The sequence below is a fragment of the Elgaria multicarinata genome, chromosome 21 (genome assembly GCF_023053635.1).
Source record: "Elgaria multicarinata webbii isolate HBS135686 ecotype San Diego chromosome 21, rElgMul1.1.pri, whole genome shotgun sequence".
Taxonomy (NCBI): Eukaryota; Metazoa; Chordata; class Lepidosauria; order Squamata; family Anguidae; genus Elgaria; species Elgaria multicarinata.
Window position 1 is genome coordinate 5,046,722 of NC_086191.1, and position 20,811 is coordinate 5,067,532.

A 20,811-nucleotide genomic window follows, 5' to 3' on the forward strand; every position below is an offset into this window, starting at 1 on the left:
GCAATTACGGCTAACTTTCTGAATCGGTGCCATCCCTGGGGGGGGCAACCGTAATTTGTGAGAGGGCTTGCCTTCTCTGCTGGCCTCCCCCATCCACGGGGCGACGAAGAAGGAAAGGCTGTCTGACCATTACAACTGAAAGGCCGTCTGCTTTAATTCAGCCTTCCTCGGCCAGGCGGTCCTCCAGATGTGTGGCACTACAACTACCATCTACCCCAGCTGGCTAGTTGGGCAGGATAGGAGCTGCTGTCCGACACCGCCGGAGGGCGCCGGTTTGGGGAAAGTCTGATTTTAAAATTTGGCAAGCAAATAAAAAGTGTTATTTCGGCTCTGGCTTGTTTCCGTCGAAAGATGTCCTTTCATGCTCTTTGATTTTTAGTACCGCCTTTGTTAAGTTGCGTTGTGAGATAAATAGATTACCTTATCGCTAACTACCTTAGGGAATCTTGAGAGACAGAAAGTCAGAGAGAAATATATGATTGTATGCTTGGCTGTTTCCTAAAGGCTCAAGTTGGCTTGTAATACGGTAGATGTTTCCTTAAATGCAGCTAAAAGCTAGGGAATAGTTGGGTCTGAAACTTCCGTTAAAGTGGCCAGATCCACGCACAAAAAAGGCAGAGCTGCTGCAGCTTTAACTGCTGTGATGAAGAGGGAATTTCACCAGGTACTGCATGCATACAAATGAAATCCCCTTTTTCTCTACGACTGTTAAAGAGACAAGAGCCCTGTCCAACTTTTCATGTGGTCACCCTAACTTCTGTCCCTCGGACTGATTTAAGGGATCAGTCCAGACCTCAGCATGTTCCATCTGTTGCTCCCTTGGCAGCCGCTGGACGGAGGGAGAGAAGGTGGTGACAAAGAGAGAGAGAGAGAGAGAGATGTGGGTCCACCCATTTTGGCTCTGGCCCCTCCTACTGCTGGCTTTGGCCCCACCTACCCAAACAGATTATCTGCTTGAAGACCCAAATGTGACCCCAGCGCCCCATAACAACATCTCCCAAAGCAGCTATCCAGAAAGAAGCTTAAAGCCCGGACGGCACCACCCCTCTCCGGGAAATGTGGGGAGTTCATAGGAACGTGATTCTGCCCGTTGCACAGAGGTGGGGCAGGGGGCAGACCAGCACACAAGGGGTTTTTGTGGTTCCGTGGATGTGCAAGGCGGCTCCATATTCCTCCGGGCAAAAAATGTGTTTCTTCGTCATCTGGCAGAGAGCCTCCTGCCCCCAAAAAAGCCATTGCAAGTCAGGTCACGAAGCCATGCTATCCAAACTCTTTGTGCCGTTGATTTATAATAAAAACGGATTTCGCCTCAACGGTAACGGGACGTGGACTGTGGCTGTTTTCCACACACCCCGGCGTGGCCTTCTCGGCTCTCTCTTGCCCTTGGTCCTGGAACCAAACGAAGCCACGTTTGACACCTTGCAGAAACACCATTTTACGGAGAAGAGGACAGTCAGTCACCCCCCTCCAGGTTTTAGACTGCACACTGGGTGTGCCAGACCTCTTTCTGCCCGAGGGCCAAATTCTATTTCTAAGAAACTCGGGGGCGCCACATTCCGTGGTGGGCAGGGTCGGGGTCAAAAAACACCAACCTCTTTCCGCTCAGAACCCTTTCTGCTTGCAGTTCACTCTCGGGAGAGGCCTTGACGCCTTTTACGATGGGAGCAGCAACTGAGCCAAACCTGCAAAACTCCCAAACGAATGGCGGTGGGTCACTCTAGTATAGCTCCTGCAGCTTTAACTGTTGCGATGAAGAGGGGATTTCACCAGGTGCTGCATGCGTACACCTGCTGAAATTCCCCTTTTCTACGCAACTGTGAAAGACACAGGAGCCCGGTCCTCCTTTCCATAGGGTCACCCTACTTGGAAGGCCCTATTGGGACGCCGGCAGAGCTGTGCGGTTCAAGAGCCCTTCTAGTTGTGATTGTTTTCCCGGTGATCGTGAAATAACCACAGCAAACACGGTTCAAATGCAGTGGGATTTGTGTGTGTGTGTGCGTGTGTGTGTTTAATCTTGAATACATCCGAGAGCTGACATTTTCAACTGCGACAGGCGTCTTGCTCCAATGCCTCTGCTGGCGTTTCTTTGCTCTTCGACGGAAACCCGAAACGGCGCTGTTGCTGCTCTGCCCCTTCCTCCACTTCTACTCCCCCTCTACATTTACATTGCTTATTTCTCTCCTCCCCCCCCCCCATCAATAGGAGCTGGGGAGGGGAGAACCGGAAGAAACACATACAATGAGCATTGAACCCCCCCAAAAAACACCCACAATGAAATATCTCAATTCTTCTCAAAACCTTCCCTTTTCCTGCTGGAAGGGGATCTACGGACAACAGGAGGAAGGAACAGTCATAGAAGCAGAAAACGGGCCAAATGCCGGCAGGCCGGATTTTACTCGCAGGGCGCTAGTTGCGAACCCCCCCAATGGGTTCCAAGCGGGGGCATCCCTTCGGGTCATTTTACAGCCGGAAGGGGAACGGCCTGTTTATTTCTGGCATGCTCCGGCTACTTTCAGGAACCTGGGTGGATGCACCACGCCGAAACCTTTTGCGGCTGGGCCGTAGCCTGCCCCTCTGATTGACAAAATACATTCACACTGACGCGGGGCGGCGATCCCGTTTCCCCAGCGACCGATTAAGAGACAGAAGGATGCTTGCGGATGAACGGGCACGACGAGGGAACTACAACAATCACGAAAAACCTCTCGGGAGCCGTCACGACGAGCGCCATCAGGGTGCTTGGAAAGAAAACACCGCTATAGATAATACATTTCGGGGATGGGGAGGGAGGTGGGCGACAAAGGAACGGCCTTCACGCTGGTCACGCTAACAAACGGAGGCTCAGCCGCATCAGACGAGGTCGAAGTCGAAAGCGCTGACACTGGCAATCGGAGCCCTCCAGAAATTGAAGCTGTTGAACTGGACAAGGCTCCGGTCCTCATCGTCTTCTCCGTCCGAGATGCCGTTGTTCTGTTTCTTCCGGGCTCCGGCGATGCTGCCGTAGCCTCCCTTGGGCTTGTAGGCTACCATGTCGGCCAGCCCCAGGCATTCCAGCTCGGTCAGGTCCAGTTCCGGAATGGGCATCCTCCAGTAAAGGAAGGAGTCGTACTGGGTGTTGACGGTGTCCCTCATCTCTCACTGCGGACAAAGAAGAGAGCAATGGCAGGGAAACGTGAAGTGGGGCCTATTCAGCTTTCCGTCACGCTCCCACGTGACCGTTGGGCAGAGGAAACGCCCAAATGCCCCCCACCCCCCGGCTCTTCATGCTTCCTTTTTCACACAGCACAGAGTTAAACTATGGAACTCGCCGCCACAAGGTGCGGTGACGGCCCCCAATTTGGATGGTTTTAAAAGGGGGTTGGATAAATCCCTGGAGGAGAAGGCTGTCCATGGCTACTAGCCCTGATAGCTATGTGCCACCTCCTGTAACAGGGCCTATAAACACCAGTTGCTGGGGATCATGGGTGGGAGGGTGCTGTTACACCCATGTCTTGCTAGTGGGTTTCTCATCAACAGCTGGTCAGCCACTGCGTGAACAGAATGCTGGACTTGATAAAACCCTCAGTCTGATCCAGCATGGTTCCTCTTATGTTCGTAAATCTGCGATTTCCCCTCCTAATTCATTTTTGTTATGAAAAAAATATTTATTTTATTTATTTATTACATTTATATCCTACCTTTTCTTCCTCCAAGGAACCCAAGGCAGCATACATAATCCTCCTCCTCTCCGTTTTATCCTCACAACAACCCTGTGAGGTAGGCTGGGCTGAGAGTCTGTGACTGGCCCAAAGTCACCCAGTGAGCTCCCATGGGCCGGGGGGGGGGGGGACTAGAACCCAGAACTCCTGACTCCCAGTCCAATGCTCTAACCACTACACCACACTGTGAAAGTAATACATTCACACCTTTGTAGCCACAATCTTTTTCTTCTTCTCCTTTTTGCTTTGCTTTTGCATTGTCAAAATATGCGCTGAAATCTGGGCTGCCCAGCGGAGTGTTTAGAACAGCCACTCCTCGCCTGTCACCTTCCAGATGTGTTGGACTTCAACTCCCATCAGCGTCACGTCTCTGGGGCTGATGGGAGTTATAGTCCAAAACATCTGGAGAGCCACAGGGTTGGGAAAGGGTCATGGGCCAAACCTCTGCTCCACTGTCTGGTTGAGCCTACCGCATGGGGTTGTTGCGAGGACTCTCATGATTGGTCACTCACAAACCTTTCCATGACCCTGTCCACCTCTGATGCCTCTCCCAGCATTTTCAAGCGGCAATCTGCCATTTTATAAAACCCCGAAAATGCGGCAATAAATCGAAACTGTGCTATAAAGCCGCGCTATCTGCTGGCGGTAAAAAGGAAACATACTGGAAGGAACCGGCAAAAACGGGCGTGGGGGGAGGGAGCACGTGTATTACGCCGATCATTAAACCTGTGAAGACTCCGGAAGTCAAAGCCCCGGTAAGGCTGCGGGGTTTTTGCTAACTGTGGAGAAGCTCTCACTCCTCCATCCTGCAAAATTAAAAATCAAGAAAGATGCTTTTCCTCTTTCTTCTGGTTCCAGACTAGCTTGTTACAGGATCTCTAGGCTCATTTCCCCTCCTCCTCTCTCTCCCTCTCTCGTCTGTTCCTCCATGGCCACCCCCGATATTCTCTTTCCCCACACCATCCCACCCACCTGCCTTTGCCGCTCCATAATTGATCAGCGTGGAAGCTGCCTGGCGTCTTGTTAGGCACTGACACCTGGACAGGTGATGAATTTGGCTGCAGTGCCCTTACACAGACCCACGCTGCCCTTAGGGTCCATGCTTCTCACCATAGGTATGCACAAGGGGTGTGCCGGGTGTGCCCAGGCACACCCTAAAGTCACAAGCAATCAGCGTTTCCTCAATCCTCCCCTCACTTGCGATGGCCTTCCCACTGTCAGGCAAGCTGAACGCATAGTAGGGCATCAGTGTCTAATAAACACCTCTAAAAAGTAGAATTCCCTGAGTGCACACCCTAATGGAATGTGCTGCGCACGCCTATGCTTCTCACGTGGGAGATCTGCTTTCTTTGAACCTATTGGCTGCATGTCCGATGCTCATTCTCTTGGCCCAGCCATGACTTTGCATTATCTGCTTCCCAATTCTCTACCCACTGAGCAACGCTGCCCCATTACCCCGTCTCGGTAACCCAACTCTTCACTTGGCTGTGTTTTAAAAACCTACGGCAACCTTCCCTGACCAGAGTGGGAGGAAGATGGCGGGACTACAAACTCCATCATCGGTTTCACCACCACCTTGCTTGGAGGCCGCGTTCCTGGCTCAAAGCGGCTCATGGCGTCAGGCGTCGGCAGCCGTAAAAAACATTTCTAAAATCCCCAACGGTTACAAATGATTGTATAGAGGAAATCGGGTCAAATACACATCTGATCATAGTTTTACTAAAGTAGAACAGAGGAAAAAGAAACACATCCGAAAGATGGGGGGAAAAATCCCCACTGGGGTAGCCCAGTTCCCAACCAGGCCTCCTCTGGAGGGGTGTGACTACAACCCCCATCATCCCCAGGCAGCAGGGCTAATCCCTAACTGGGACACCTCCCAGATGTTTGGGAATACAGTTCCCGTTGACCTCAGACAGCAAAGGCAATCCCCAACTGGGCAGCCTCCAGCCATGTCAACTACAATTCCCATGATCCCTTGGTGGTGATGGGGATTGTAGTCCCACGCTTTTGAGGACCTAGTTAAGGAAAGCTGAGGTAACGCCTTCTCTCCTGGTCTTCCTTGGGGGAGATGGGTGTCTAAATAAGCATTCTGTGCTTGACGCCTTAGGAAGAAATTAGATCACTTTTTTAATTTTATATAGTGGACACCCAAGATGGAGAAGGTCAGGCTCCGAAAGACCTTTTGTGGCATGCATGAGATGAAATGGACATCTGCCTTTTTAAAATAGCATCCTCCTTACGGTGGACGCAGAGATATTTATGTACACACACACACACACACAAGCATTTGTGTATCTGCATTTCCAAAGAATTTCTCCCCCTCCAGAATTAAAACGGAGCAGGAGCAGGGGTCTGCTTAACTTATAGGTTGTGCAGAGGTGAGAATGAAAGGAATCGAACAGCTCAATCCTAGCCAGGTCTACTCAGAAGTAAGACCCACTGAGATCAATGGCACTTTCTCCCATGTAAGAGCGTACAGGATCGCAGCTTTATTGTTTATTTTAAACCCTTCAATTATTATTTTTTAAAAGCTATTTTCTGACCATTATTTATTTATTTATTTTATTACATTTATATACCGCCCCATAGCTGAAGCTCTCTGGGCCGGTTTACAAAAGTTAAAAACAATGAACATTAAAAACAGATATACAAAAATTTAAAACCACCAAAAGTATATATTTAAAAAATCCATTTAAAACAACTATCACTCCCTTTTGGGGTGTATAATATAGATGTGTATCCCTCCTCCTGAAAAAGAGAATGGTGTCCATAAATATCACTCTTTAAAATACATTCTTTAATATCAAAAATATATATTTTGAAAGAGCTGCCACTCCTGACAGCCATTTAACACCACAGCTATGGATGAGGCAGAAGCTGAAACCGTGCGCTCTAAATATATTTTGAAATCACTCTCTGTTTAGTTCATCTGTCTTCCCTTTAATATTTCTCAGCTGCCTTTCAAATCCTGCTAATTTTTAAACATAGGTTGGCCAGGGGGTGGGTGGGGTCCATTCCTGTTAAGAGGATTGCAGCAGCGTTTGGAGACCAGAGGAGATTTTATTCACGCCATTGTCAAATGGAATAAAGGGTTTATCATCATAATCCCTGTCACTGACCACCCTCCGTTGAAATTGACAAGAGGGAGGATGAGGAGGAATTTTTTTTTAAAAGGCATGCACAAGGCCCACAAAAGAATCCTATATCCTTATTTCGAAGCCCTTTAAAGAATAATATTTGGGTGTCTCCCAGTTTCTTACCGTTCGAAAGAGAGAAGAGCTAGCAGTGGAGAAGACCCAGAGGTGTACAGATGGTGCGCTCCGTTTTCCTTCCTTGCTTTTGTCTGGGAGGGTGTGTGAATGTCTTGCGCACATGCGTTGTCCTTGCTGCAATGCAGCTGCTCCTGAACCGTCGGCTCAATTACCCTCCTGCGAGGGCTTCTGGGCCAATGAATCAGCCACAAGAACTATTTTCTATTTTCAGCCGGGGAGGTGGCGCACCATGTTGAAGCCAGTGATGCGCCCTGAGATAGGGGCACATATTTAGCTCCATCCTGTATTTGGAATGCAAGCTCTTCCTCAGGGGAGGGGTGTGTGTGGAAAGGGATTGAAAATGCAATTATGAGATAATTGCGACGATATTAGCTTCCAGTTCTGGGAAATATCAGACCGTTAGGCGCGGGGTTGGAGACAGTGAATAGGTGTACGGGGGAGGGGGGGGCAATGGCAGCGGTAAGAAAAATGCCCCAATCCCTACCATGGAATATTAAGCCAGATCTCAAAGATCCCCCCAACAGTGCCAGCTTTCGAGAACTGCAGAACTCTCTGGGGGTGGGCGGGTAACTTTTCGCCTGATGAAGAGATCTGTGGATCTCGAAAGCTGGCACAGTTTGAGGGATCGTTTGAGTTCGTGATGTTCTCTCCCCCTTCAATGTTCTCTCCCCCTTCAAACCACCCCTACCTCTAGATCCCTGGATCAATTATCGGACCGTTCTTGCCATCAAGACGGTTCTCCTAACACTCAACCAAAATCTCCCCTCCTGTTGCTTGAGTCTAACCGACCTTGTCTGCTGGGGCAGCAGAGTTTTTTGCCCTTTGGGGATTTGAAGAGGGCTTTCATGTGTACCCACCCCACTCAGTCTTCTCATCACTAGTTCCTTCATCCTGATCAGGGTGTACAAAATGATGCCTGGTGTGGAGAATGTGGACCGGGAGACATTTCTCTCCCTCTCTCAAAATACTAGAACCCGATGGGGTCATATCCCATGAAGCTGATGGGTGAGAGATCCAGGACAGATCAAAGGAAGGCCTTCTTCACACAGTGCAGAATTCAACTACGGAACTCACTACCACAAGATGTAGCGATGGCCCCCAATTTGGACAGCTTTAAATAGGGGTTGGATAAATTCCTGGAGGAGAAGGCTAGCCACGGCTACTACCCCTGATGGTTCTTTGCTACCTCCAGTAGTAGAGGCAGTAGGCTTATGTCCACCATTTGCTGGGGAACATGGGCGGGAGGGTGCTGTTACACCATGTCCTGCTTGTGGGTCCCTGGTCGACAGCTGGTTGGCCACCGTGTGAACAGAGTGCTGGACGAGATGGACCCTTGGTCTAATCGTGCAGAGGTCTTCTGACGTTCTTGTGTTCTTAACCTGGCCTCATAAAACAGGGGTGTCCAACTTACCGCAGCCCGTGGGCCGCATTCCAGTGGTGGGCGGGGCCAAAGGCCAAAAGCATATTTTAGCTTTAACTGCCACGCTTCCTGGCAGGCATTTCAAGAATTACACAAAAGACAGGAAATCACCGGACGATGGGTGGTCAGAAGAAAAAGGCTGGACTGTGAAAGGAGGTGGAGCCGTCGGGGAAACCCTAGAGGGCAGGATTGGGACCCCAGGAAGGCCAGATTCGGGCTCTGTTTTGAAATCCTTTTTTCTAAGTCACCCTGCTCAACGTGGCGGCTGAAGAGACGGTCCTAAATACGAACAAGAAAAGGGACGATGTGTTTCAACCCTCGGATTTCGTTTCGTTTTTTCGGCGGGCCTCCTTGATCCGACGTGAAAGGGGTTTCCTTTTTTTTTAAAAAAAAAGCAAAATAAAACAAAAGCTACCTTTAGAGCAGCCTTCCTCAACCTGGGGCGCTCCAGATGTGTTGGACTACAACTGAGTCCTCAGGCTCAGTTGAAGCAGCCGCGGGACCGTGGATGGATGCAGGTAAGACCCCCCTCCCTCTTGCCCCCTTACCTGGCTCTGCCGCCGTCGTCACATGGGCGGCAGCGGCAGGGCCAAGTAAACCCCCCTTACCTTTTTTGCGGAGCTCCGGATCGAGGCGAAGGATCCGCCTTCACCTCGATCCGCTCCGCAACGCTCCGCGGCTCCCCCAATCCTCTTCGACTCCACCTTAACGGGAGGCGAAGCCCCCCGATCCGCTCCTGCTTCTCCGGTCCGAGGAGAAGCGGAGCACATCCCTACTAGTAACCCTTGCTAGCCTTCTCCTCCAGGAATTTATCCAACCCCCTTTTAAAGCCATCCAAAGTTGTGGCCGTCACTACATCTTGTGGCAGTGAGTTCCATAGTTTAACTCTGCCTGGCATGGTTCTGGTATTTTGAGAGAGGGAGAAAAAGGTCTCCCTGTCCACTTTCTCCACACCGAGCATGATTTTGTACACCTCCATCGGCGGCTTTGAAACGTCCACGTCCGAAATACCTTGGTCAGAATGCTCTTGGGCATAACTAACGCCTCTCTGCACGAGCGACGCTCAGCCAATCGCACGAACGAAGCAGAAGAGACACCCCGAGGATACGTTAGACTTCACCTTTGCTAACGCCTTTGGCTTTACGGAACCCCAAAATGAACTCCGCAGGACCGCGAGAGACGTCAGTAAAACAGGGAACCATCTTGTTGTCGTCGTATTGTTGTATAAGATATTTTTGTATCTTATTGTTGTATAAGATATTTTATCTTATTTTATTTGCAGCTTAGCAGGAGAAAGAAGGAGATTTGGGGGGGGGGGGGGCAGACCGCAAGATGAAAAAGTAGCTGAAAGGGACTCTTCAGTCGTTCCTCAGCGGCAACAGAATTCTGTGCGTGCTATTAATTATGGTGACGGGGGTTATTTAAAAGCGGGACAAAGGACCCCTTGTTCAGGACTCCATGGCTTGAAGCAATAAGAAACAGGGTGGGAAAGAAATAGGGGGGGGGGGGGGTTGTGGATCCCAAGGAGAGGCCTCTATTCAGCTAAGCCGTTCATGGGATCCTCTCTTGTAGCTTTCTCCCTTCCAATTTCCTTCCACACATAAAGATGTTCCTTTGGGCAGAAGGCCATGGAGTCCCAAGGCACCTTAATTTCCGACAGCGTGAGCTTTCGTGGGCTACCTCGCAGGGTTGCTGCGAGGGTAAGCGGACGGGGAGAGAATCGCACGCAACACCCGAAAGGAGCATGGGAACATCGGTGCAATGAATGGAATTGAAACGCTCACAACACCAGCTTGCAAGTGGGAAGTGTAGTTGGCGCGACATTGCTGTGGAAAACAGCCGTCTACACATTTTAAGAAGATTTTAACGTTTTATTGGGGAGCGGGGGGAATAAGAGGAGATTGTGTTCAGTTCCATCAGCGGACTGTGCTTGGCCAATCCCAGCCCACCGAAACGCATCAATCAAAAATGTATTCAGATCAATTTATATGTCAAAGGCTGGCCGAAATAGAAACATCTTTGCCTGGTGGTTGAAGGACCACAGAGAGGGACTAACAGAGCCTCTCTCTGCAGGGAACTCCAGAGCGTGGGAGCAGCCTCCAAGAATAGGGTGGCCCTATGGAAAGGAGGACTGGGCTCCTGTATCTTTCACAGCTGCATCGAAAAGGGGATTTCAGCAGGTGTCTTTGGTGTGCATGCAGCACCTGGTGAAATCCCCTCTTCATCACAACACTTAAAGCTGCAGGAGCTATACTAGAGAGACCAGATACAAAAGAGGGCAGGGCTCCTGCAGCTTGAATAGTTGTGATGAAGAGGGGATTTCACCAGGTGCTGCATGCATACAAAGGACACCTGCTGAAATGCCCTTTTCGATGCAACTGTTAAAGATACGGGAGCCCGGTCCTCCTTTCCATAGGGTCACCCTAATTGAATAATAGAGCCTTTGTACCCGGAAAAAGGGAATCAAGGGCTGCCTGTAACCTCCACATACACCCCCCCCCCAGTCTACAGTCAAGATGGTTGCCTCCAGCCCAAATTTTGCTTGTGCTTGGCTTGTGGAACTCCTTGCCACAGTAGTGGCAGGGGCATGATCCCACAACCTCCTCAAGTGGCACTGGCAACGATGCTCACAAATGGACGTTCCCCGCTTCCGAAAAAGGCCTGGGAGCCGTCACTCAGAAAGCCCCCGCGTTCTCTCGCTGTTCTCTCCTCTTGCTGCTTCTTTGATTTCATGAATCTTTCAACAACCGGTGCTTTTTGCTGGAAGATAAATTATAGAGCAGCTTTTATTTTACGCTTATATAATCTCAGCCAAACTCTTTTCTTCCTGTCTCTCTCTCTCTCTCTCTCTCTCTCTCTCTCTCTCTCTCTCTCTCTCTCTCTCGTACCTTTTTTCTTCTCCTTGCCACTGGCAAACGCTCCGACTGGCTACATCAGCCTTCTCCAACCTGGTCTCCCCACACACCCTAGATGTGTGGGACTACAACTCCCATTAGCCCCAGCTAGATGCCTCCGGTTACCCCACTATACGGGCATGAAAGCAACTGGTATTCCACAGCAACTGGTGTTTAGTGGTAGACTGCTCCTGAACACAAAGGCTCGATTTTGCCATCATGGCTAACGTCTCACACTCCTGAATTTGACTTATCCCTTTGAACGTCGTCTAACTGTACTTCTGAAATGTTTTCTGTGTTTGTTTGTTTGTTTCGGTCATAGACCAGCACAGCAGAAAACATCATCACAATAATATTCCCATCATTGTCACTGGAGGCTCAGGTGACCTCAGTGGCACGGAGTGCCTTCTACAAACTCCGGTTGGTGGCCCAGCTACGCCCCTATCTAGACAGGGATAACCTGGCTTCAGTTGTCCATGCTCTGGTAACCTCCAAGTTAGATTACTACAATGCGCTCTACGTAGGGCTGCCTTTGAAGACGGTTCGGAAGCTGCAGCTCGTGCAAAATGCAGCGGCCAGATTGATTTCGGGAACCAGAAGGTTTGACTATATAACACCTGCTCTGGTCCGCTTGCACTGGCTGCCTGTATGTTTCCGAGCCCAATTCAAGGTGCTGGTTTTGACCTATAAAGCCTTACACGGCTTGGGACCACAATACCTGACGGAACGCCTCTCCCGACGTGAATATACCCGGTCACTACGTTCAACATCTAAGGTCCTCCTCCGGGTGCCTACTCCGAGAGAGGCTCGGAGTGTGGCAACAAGGGACAGGGCCTTTTCGGTGGTGGCCCCCAGACTATGGAACGTTCTCCCTGACAAGGCTCGCCTGGCGTCAACGCTGCTATCTTTCCAGCACCAGGTTAAGACTTTCCTCTTTACTCAGGCATATGGCGGCACATCCTAATTACCCACATGTTTAGTTTTTAATTGGTTTTTAATGCTTTATGTGTGTATGTTCTGTGTTTTAGAGTTTTTAATTTTGTATACTTGTTTTTACCTCAATTTTAGAATTTCTGTAAACTGCCCAGAGAGCCCTGGCTATGGGAGCGGTATATAAGTGTAATAAATAAATAAATATTTAAAAAAACCAACATACAATAAAATACATACATAAAATACAAAAAACACGGCAGTCTCAGCCTAAGTCTAAGGTACAATAAAATTCTTCAACATCAATTTCCGTCGGCTTAAGGCAGCCGCACAAAAATTGCCCACTTTTAGAGTAACCTGAGGATTCTGATCCGATAGAAGATGTTTTATGTAATATTCATCTGATCTACCAGGAGTTCGCTGCAAGATAGAGGTTATAAATGTTTGGCGCAAATCTTGATGAAAGGAACAGTACAGCTGAACATGGCCTACTGTTTCCACTTTACCCATCTCACAGGGACATACCCGTTCTTGGTAGGGAATATATCCAAACCTTCCATCCAAAAGGGCTGAAGGCAGAACGTTAAACCTGGCCAGAGTGAAAGCTTTCCTGAATTTAGGAATATTCAAGCCCACCAGATATTTTGCATAAGCAAATATCCTCCCATTATCTCTAAATTCAGGATACCTTGAAGCCAAACTCAAATGATTTTGCAATTCCATATCCCAAATACGTTGTTGAATTGTCGTTTTAGCTTTTTCATAACCAAGAGCAACTAGGACATTTGGTGAGATGCCCAGAACTCACAGTTTTTCATATAGGTTTTCCGTGTTGCTTTATTCTCCTAGACAGTGAGCCGCTTTGAAAAATCATTGGATTCTATGGCGGGTGAGAAATTCCTTAAATAAATAAGTCACTTTTTTTTAAAAAAAAAAAACCCTCCAGTGACGTGCATCTGAGCATGTGCAGAGAGTTTCCCATCAAGGAGGAGGTGGAACCCATCTAAAGAGAAAGGTTTGGGGGCCTATGCTAAGCAACTTCTGGAAACAGTTTCTTCCCCCACACACACTTCCTTTCCTTTTCTAAAAAAAGAACTAAGGACAAGCTGCCTCTGAGCATGTCAAAATACTTTGGCAGGAAGCAATGTGAAAGACAGGGTGCCTCTGAGCATGTCGTTCCCTCTACCTGTTTGTCGGTTTTTATTAAAACTTGTCATACGAAGCAGGCAGAATGGCTATGAAAAAAGTCCTGGGTAAACAAAGACTCACCCACCCACCCTGCAACATGGTGGGGCTCTTCTTATAACCTGGGTGGACAGCATGTGGACTACAGCTCCCATCAGGCCTGGCCAGCTGAGCCGATGGGGAGGAGTGATGGGACTTGCAGTCCGACAACATTGTCAGTCGCCCACCCCATCTCATAACGTGGTGGTTGTGGTGGCAGTAGCCCCTGAAAGCATAGCCAATGGGGAAGAATAGGATTTGTAGTCCAAAAAAATCTGGGAGAAGGCTGCTCCAGAGGGCCGGACCCGAACCGGCGGGTTCAGAGGACACAAAAAGGGTTTTCAACTGAACATTAGGAAGAGCGGCAAACATCCAGTGGTGTATCCAGGATGTTTTGGCAAATGCTGGCAGGTTTTGAATGGAGGCTGGCCGGATGTCCGCCTATCAGGGATGTTGTATGCAGATTTGTTGCATCGGCGGGGGCCCAGCTAGATGACCTCTGAGGTCCTCTGAATGTTACCATTTCCTAACGGTTGCTCTGACCCCCTAGCAGTTCTCACAGGTGGTGACTATGGTGTGGTGGGGAGGAGATCTTGAGTAGGGTGGCCATATGAAAAGGAGGACAGCGTTCCTATACCTTTAATAATTGTATTGAAAAGGGAATTTCAGCAGGTGTCCTTTGTATGCAATAAAGACTGATCTATTCTGGCAGGCCTATCCAGTGAAATTTTAGAATGTTTTCAGGATGTTTTCAGGATGTTTTAATCATGTATGGTCTGTTTTAATTCGTTTTAATGTGTATTTTATATCATGTTTTTATACTGTTTGTTTTACACTTTGAATTGTTTTAGTTTTTGTGAACCGCTCAGGGAGCTTTGGCTATTGGGCGGCATAAAAATGCAAATAATAATAATAATAATAATATGCAAGCAGCACCCAGGGGAAATTAGATTACTGCAATGCCCTCTACATGGGGCAGCCTTTGAAGACGGTCCGGAAGCTGTAGCTTGTGCAAAATGCGGTGTCCAGATTGATAGCTGGAACAGGGAGGTTTGAGCATATAACTCCGATTCTGGCCTGCTTGCATTGGCTGCCTATATGTTTTCGAGCCCAATTCAAGGTGCTGGTCTTAACCTATAAAGCCCTACATGGCTTGGGACCGCAATACCTGATGGAACGCCTCTCCCGACATGAACCTACCCCGTACACTGCGCTCAACATCTAAGGTCTTCCTCCGAGTGCCTCCTCCGAGGGAAGCTCGGAGGATGGCAACAAGGGAGAGGGCCTTTTCAGTGGTGGCCCCCCGACTGTGGAATGATCTTCCCGATGAGGCTCGCCTGGTGCCAACATTGTTATCTTTTCGGCGCCAGGTCAAGACTTTCCTCTTCTCCCAGGCATTTTAACAGCATTTAACAACGTTAAGTTTGTTTTTAATGGACCCCAGAAATTGTTGTTTTTAAATGGATATTCTTGTTTTTATACTGTTGCTTTTATGTTTTTGATGGTTTTTAAATTTGTATACTTTTTAATGTTTACCATTTTTAACTGTTGTAAACCGCCCAGAGAGCTTCGGCTGTGGGGCGGTATATAAATGTAATAAATAAATAAATAAATCCCCTCTTCATCACACCAGTTAAAGCTGCAGGAGCCCTGCCCTCTTCTTGCATCTGGCCATGCTGGGCAGGGCTCCTGCAGCTTTAACTGTTGTGACAAAGGACACGTGCTGAAATTCCCTTTTCTTTGCAACTGTTAAAAGACACAGGATCCCCGCCTTCCTTTCCATAACTTGGGCAACTTTTGGGCTGATCTTGAATTCGCAGCATGAACCCGGTAGCAGCAACTCAGGCGTTATGTGCAATGCTGCCAGTGGCCAGAATGGGCGCATTTGCTCTTGCAAGTCAAGACTGGTGGAGATGGTGTACATTGAATAACCAACTATGTGTGTATGTGTGTGTGACGCCTTCGGAACATTTCCTTATTCTCACACGCAGCCCCGCAGAGAACCACACCTCGTGCAGAGACAGAATCTCCTAAGGAAAACGTTTTTTTTTCCTTGCCAGTCTAGCTGAGGAACTTAGCGGCGAAACGAAGGGGAGAGAGAGAGAGAGAAGGAGGGGTGAAAATAACCCAGAAAAGGAGATAAGCCCTTGAGAAGAACAGGTAAGGCGAATCCTTCAATTTCACACTGGTCTTTTAAACTTTGTGGTCAGTTTCACTCTGGTAATTGACTAAGCTAACTGGAGCTCAGCCAGGCTCTTTTAATCTCTGTCATGTCCTCTTCAAAGTCCTTTCTTTCTTAGTTCCAAAGTTGAGTTCTAACTTTTTCTCTCCTCCTTTTTTTTTTTAATGAAAAAAAGACGCTTCCATCTTCACCACCGCCATGCACCCCAAATTGAACCAGATCTGTTTCCCACCCACACAAAATGTAATGTCTCTTTCGTAAAATGTGCTGTTGTTTTGTGAAAACCTGGAGCGCTCTGAAAATCGTCTTTTCAGTCGGCTTTTTGAAATCGGTTTCGCTTTACTCCTTCAAAAGTTTTCAATGTTCTTAAAAAAAAAAAAAAGACACTGTTCCATTGATTTAGAAGGGAGAGTTGGGCGTTCAAAAGTTCTCACTCTGTTATTTTTCTTTTTCTTGTTTTCTTTCATGGTTTGGCTTGATTTGTTTTCCTGGCTTAGAAAAGGGATTTTTTTTCCCCCGGTCGGTTGATGAGATCCTTTTGCAAAGATCTTCAGTTCTCTTTTACTCGATGACACATTTTGAAAAAAAAAAGTGGGGAGGGAAAACCCGTTCAAAACCACCAACAGAAAAGAAAAATTGGGCAGGGCGGGATATCTCCCCGTCTCTCTCATTTCCACCCTCTCTTTCAAACATATGTCTGAATTTTCCATTCTGGGCTGCCGGCTGAGGAACTTTGCACATTTGTCTGTGTTTTTTCCACCAAAGTACCTTTGGGCTCTACCTGTTTTTCCTTCCTGGGGGAAAATGACTTCTCCGGTTGCAAGAGACTCCTGGGTGTTTCTAAAGCACCTTTCCAAAATATGGGTCTGTAACCCCCCCTTTTCTCCCCCCCCTTTTCTAAAGTTGGGTGCAAGCCGTGCCAGTTTTAGAGAAAGAAAACATGGCAGCTTTAACAGAAACATTGGTTTCCGTTTTGAAACTCGCCCCATGGACTTGAAAGCGGAGAATGGCCAAGAGAAACCCATTTGGTTTGTAACTTTGGGAAAGCTCACAGCCCTTTTGGTCAACTATAACCCTAGAGCTGTGGGGTGACCGCTGGGCCTTCCCTTCCCACAGTGGTGCCAGACAGAATTTAGCTCCAAGGAACTAAATAACATTTACGACCTGCGCTGTTACATTTCTAGAAGAGGCCAATTTTTATTTTTATTTTTTTAATAGCCTCACAAACAGCACCAACCCAAAAAGAACCACTTCTCTTATAGTAAGCTTCTTACAACCTCTTACAAAACCACATTAAAGGGCTCTTTTCTCTTTCTCTCTCTCTCTCTCTCTCTCAGCCCCTCCACCTCCCATTTCCTTTCTCTGCTTTGACTCAGAGCTCTTTTCATTGTTCAAGCAGTTTGCAGAGAGGCAGAAAGCCGGCATGACACAGCTTTTGAGATCTGATTTCTTGCTCTAAATTGTACATCCGTACATCCATCTGTACCAGAAGAAGTTCTGCTTCTTCTCTCCTTCTGAACTTAATCGCAACATTTTTTCTGCCAATCTTGGGGAGGGGGAGGTTGGAGGAAAGGAAAATACACACACACACACACACTCACACACACTCACACACACACTCACACTCACACACACACACACTCCCCAGAATTGCAACATCTTCCTCAGCTTTCATTGCCATGCAAGGCAAGCTGGGGAGGAAAGGGTTAACCACATCTGCAAAACACACACACACAGAGAGAGAGACCAATCTTCCCTTGTGTAAAAATTCAGCTTAGAGAGGAGGTGGGGGGGGGAGTTTTTCCTATTGGTTTGGGGTAATCTAGGTCAGGGTGCAAATTAATTGAAGAGTTTATTTGACTTGAGATTAATTGGGTGAGGATTTAAATGGCTGTGAAATGTAAAGGCATCCTAGCAATTTTCTCTAACTGAGCATATATAGATATAAATCAGCATATGTAAATAGTAAAGATTTGCAACCAATGGATCTGGGCCCTAACTCTTTTAAAGTGCCTGTCCCTGACTCATAATAAGAGGACTTGACGGGTGTCGTTCTGTGCATTTCATCCCTGGGAGAAAGCTACATTGAACTCAGGGCTTTTCTACTTGAGGCATTTTATCATGCACTTGTCATTCCCTATTCACAGTTGTTTATGGGTTCTTTAGACGAATGAGTCTCCAGTTTTGCTTTGGTGTCTAACCTGCACTTTCATGGAGTTTTTTTTTTTTTTAGAGCAGGGAAAATGTAGCATTTAATTGTGAAAGCAAAAGAAAACGCCATTTTCACTTGTGCATTTACACCTTTCCACTATACCAGCGTACCACCTAGAGGTTATGTTTCTCAATTTCGTGACAAAATCAAAAGTAGATGCAGAGGATTAGCAGCCTCGTGTAGAAAAGCTCCAACCTGGACTTACTTCGACATGCATAGGATCGCGTGCTGTCGGATTTTATTCGAAGACATAAAACGTAAAACTCAAACCCCCTACTCCAGATTCGCAGTCTAAAAATGGTAATTATAGTATTTCTGTACTGGCTTTTTGAGACAACTCAAGGTGGTTTGCAAAACAACCAAAACATAAAAACCATAATCAGATAAAAACAAAACAAAAAAAAGCCATAAAATATTTTTAGGGAGGGTTTTTTAGAGCAGGGGAAATGCAGCATTTAATTGTGAAAGCGAAAGAAAATGCCATTTCCACTTGTGTATTTGCACCTTTCCACTATACCAGAGTACCACCTAGAGGTTATGTTTCTCAATTCCGCGACAAAATCAAAAGTAGATATAGCGGATTAGTAGCCTTGTGTAGAAAAGCTCCAAGCTGGACTTACTTCGACATGCATAGGATCGCGTGCTATTGGATCTTATTCGAAGACATAAAATGTAAAACTCAAACCCCTACTCCAGATTCACAATCTAAAAATGTATTTAATTATAGTATTTCTGTACTGGCTTTCTGAGACGAACCAAGGTGGTTTGCAAAAGAACCAAAACATAAAACCGTAATCAGAGAAAAACAGTAAAAAAATAACCTTAATTTGTGTGTGTATTGAGGGGAGACACACAAACATTTCTCTTAGGATCATATATTCACCAAAACTTAACACACCCAGAAGCCACAAAAATCAGTTAGGGGACAACAGGGTTCTAAAATATCTGAAATTTGGGGCAGGTGGATTTAACAGATACACACCTCTTTCTCTGCAGTGGCAGTGATCAAAGTGCATCCTGGGAAAAAGAGGGTGAGAATTCAGTTTGATTTTTCTTGTAACAGCTGCTCAGAGATGAAATCCACGCTACCGTTGGGTAGGAATGTCCTTCCCTCCTCCCATCACACCACTATCTTGCCAACTCCGGCCTCTCTTCCTCCGCTCCTCTGCATCCCACTCCTGTGACGTGAGGTCTACCGCTCAAAAGGTTTCTTAACAGCCAAGCCAGGGGCATGTCAGGGCTTGGAGTGGAGCCGGAATTTGTATGTGGCAGCACGTAAGCACGCACCCACGTGTCTGTGTGTACGCACCAGGGGCCCAATCCCACAGGCCTCGTTTGTGTAACGGTGTGATTTGGGCACCCGGAGACCAGGCGTTTAATCACAGCGGATTCAAAACAAACAACCCCGTGATCTTTTATTGTGAAGACTCGGATGCTTGAAAGCTTTACGTTGGGTTTTTATTCTAAGGAGTTTCCTCGCTTTTAAAAGGTCGATTAAATTACATCTGAAGGCAGTCTGAAACTAGACTTCAAATCGCTAGAAAGGGAATCAAAGGCTCTTTGTTAAGGCGCGCTCGAGATTTGGGGTGGGTGGGGATTAGGTGCTAAACTGGGGGTCAGTGTTAAAGGCTGCTTTTCGGTGTAAATTGGGGGACCCAGAGGAGACCTGACGTTCCTCAGCTGCTGTTTTTTAGAAGGCCAGGGGCACAGGGAGGGGATGATTGAGCTGAAATTAGGGTGAGCCAGAGTATGAGCCTTGGGCATTTTGCTCTCTGTCTTTCTCTCTGATTATTCGAGCAGCGAAAGGGAGTGAGCGAGTTGTAGCTCCTTTTCCACACAGCAAGCGTTAGGACTGTAAGACAATGAGTCTTGTACCATGGCATCATTATGGCGGCACGTCCATCACAAGCACTGGGATCCGGTCCCTTGTTTCCAGGAGATGCCATCCGATGTATCGGTAGCCGGGTCCGAAGCTGGGCCCACTTGGATGCTCCTCTTTGGATGCTCATTTCTCACTCTGAGATCCTCTGGGTTCTCGGGTCAGGACGATTCGGGCTGCATGCATCTACTTCGGAGTAGTACCCCCACCCCGGAACATAAGAGAACTTGGTTTCTGAGTAGAAAAGGAGTCAAATTGTGTTGTTAGGCTGCCAACCTGATGCACTTGAGACGTTGTTGGACTACAACTCCCATTAGCCGCAGACAGCACGGCCCACAACCCATCTAAAGGACACCAATTTGGGGGAGACTGTAGACACACTTTGCAGTTTCCCTGCCTCCATCAAACTCCTCTCCGCCTCCTTTTCTTATCCTTGTCCTGCCCCACTTAAAATCTCCTCTCCCCATGAGATGGGTCCATCCCAGCTAAACTGACAGCATTCCCTTCCCACATAAAGCGAAGCTGGGCTGCAAACGTTCCGTTGCTGCTTACGTTTTATTTTTGTGACCCACCCAGAGAGCTTCAGCTGTGAGGTGGTATAAAATTATAATCAATGAAACAGATGAAACGAAACGTTTCCCTGAGCAGTTGGGATGTCTGGGCACATGCCGTGACATGGCATTAGTTCAGCTGATGGGTGTCGGAGACCTAACCAGCACGTAGATCCAATACTGTATACATGCTCTCGAAGGGTTTGGGTCATGCATTTGAGTGTTAGGTAACTCAGCAGTTCTAACAACTCCCCCATAAAAGTGGGTCAGTGTTACAATCCCCATATTACAGACGGAAGAGCTGAGGCTGAGAAAGAACGAGAGAAAGAGACAGAGAGTGATTTGCCTAAAACCACACAGTGAATCAGTGGCAGAGGTGAAATTAGAATCAGCGTTTTCCTGGTTCATGTCTTTGCCCTGCCCTCCCTGACTTGGCACACTGGAACTATGTGTCGAACTACAAATCCCATCGTCCTCAGCAGGTCTCCTCTGGGTCCCCCAATTTACACCAAAAACTTCCTGACTGTTAGAGCAGTGCGACGGTGGAAT

At 47.6% G+C, this 20,811-nt stretch overlaps 3 protein-coding genes across 3 annotated transcripts in view; 1 reads left to right on the forward strand and 2 right to left on the reverse strand.

Annotated features, from left to right (window-relative positions):
• The window catches only part of BNIPL (BCL2 interacting protein like), a 276,141-nt gene that overhangs the window by 191,608 nt on the left and 63,722 nt on the right, over nt 1–20,811 (reverse strand). The gene's annotated exons all lie outside the window — the stretch shown is intronic.
• Nucleotides 2,796–3,133, reverse strand: MLLT11 (MLLT11 transcription factor 7 cofactor). Its single transcript, XM_063145895.1, has one exon. The coding sequence runs from the start codon at nt 3,130–3,132 to the stop codon at nt 2,851–2,853; it is 282 nt and encodes a 93-aa protein (XP_063001965.1). The 5' UTR covers nt 3,133; the 3' UTR covers nt 2,796–2,850.
• The window catches only part of CDC42SE1 (CDC42 small effector 1), a 39,488-nt gene continuing 34,072 nt past the window's right edge, over nt 15,396–20,811 (forward strand). Inside the window, exon 1 of the mRNA XM_063145749.1 lies at nt 15,396–15,598. The gene's annotated coding sequence lies outside the window, so the exon portion shown is untranslated. The remainder of the gene's footprint in view (nt 15,599–20,811) is intronic.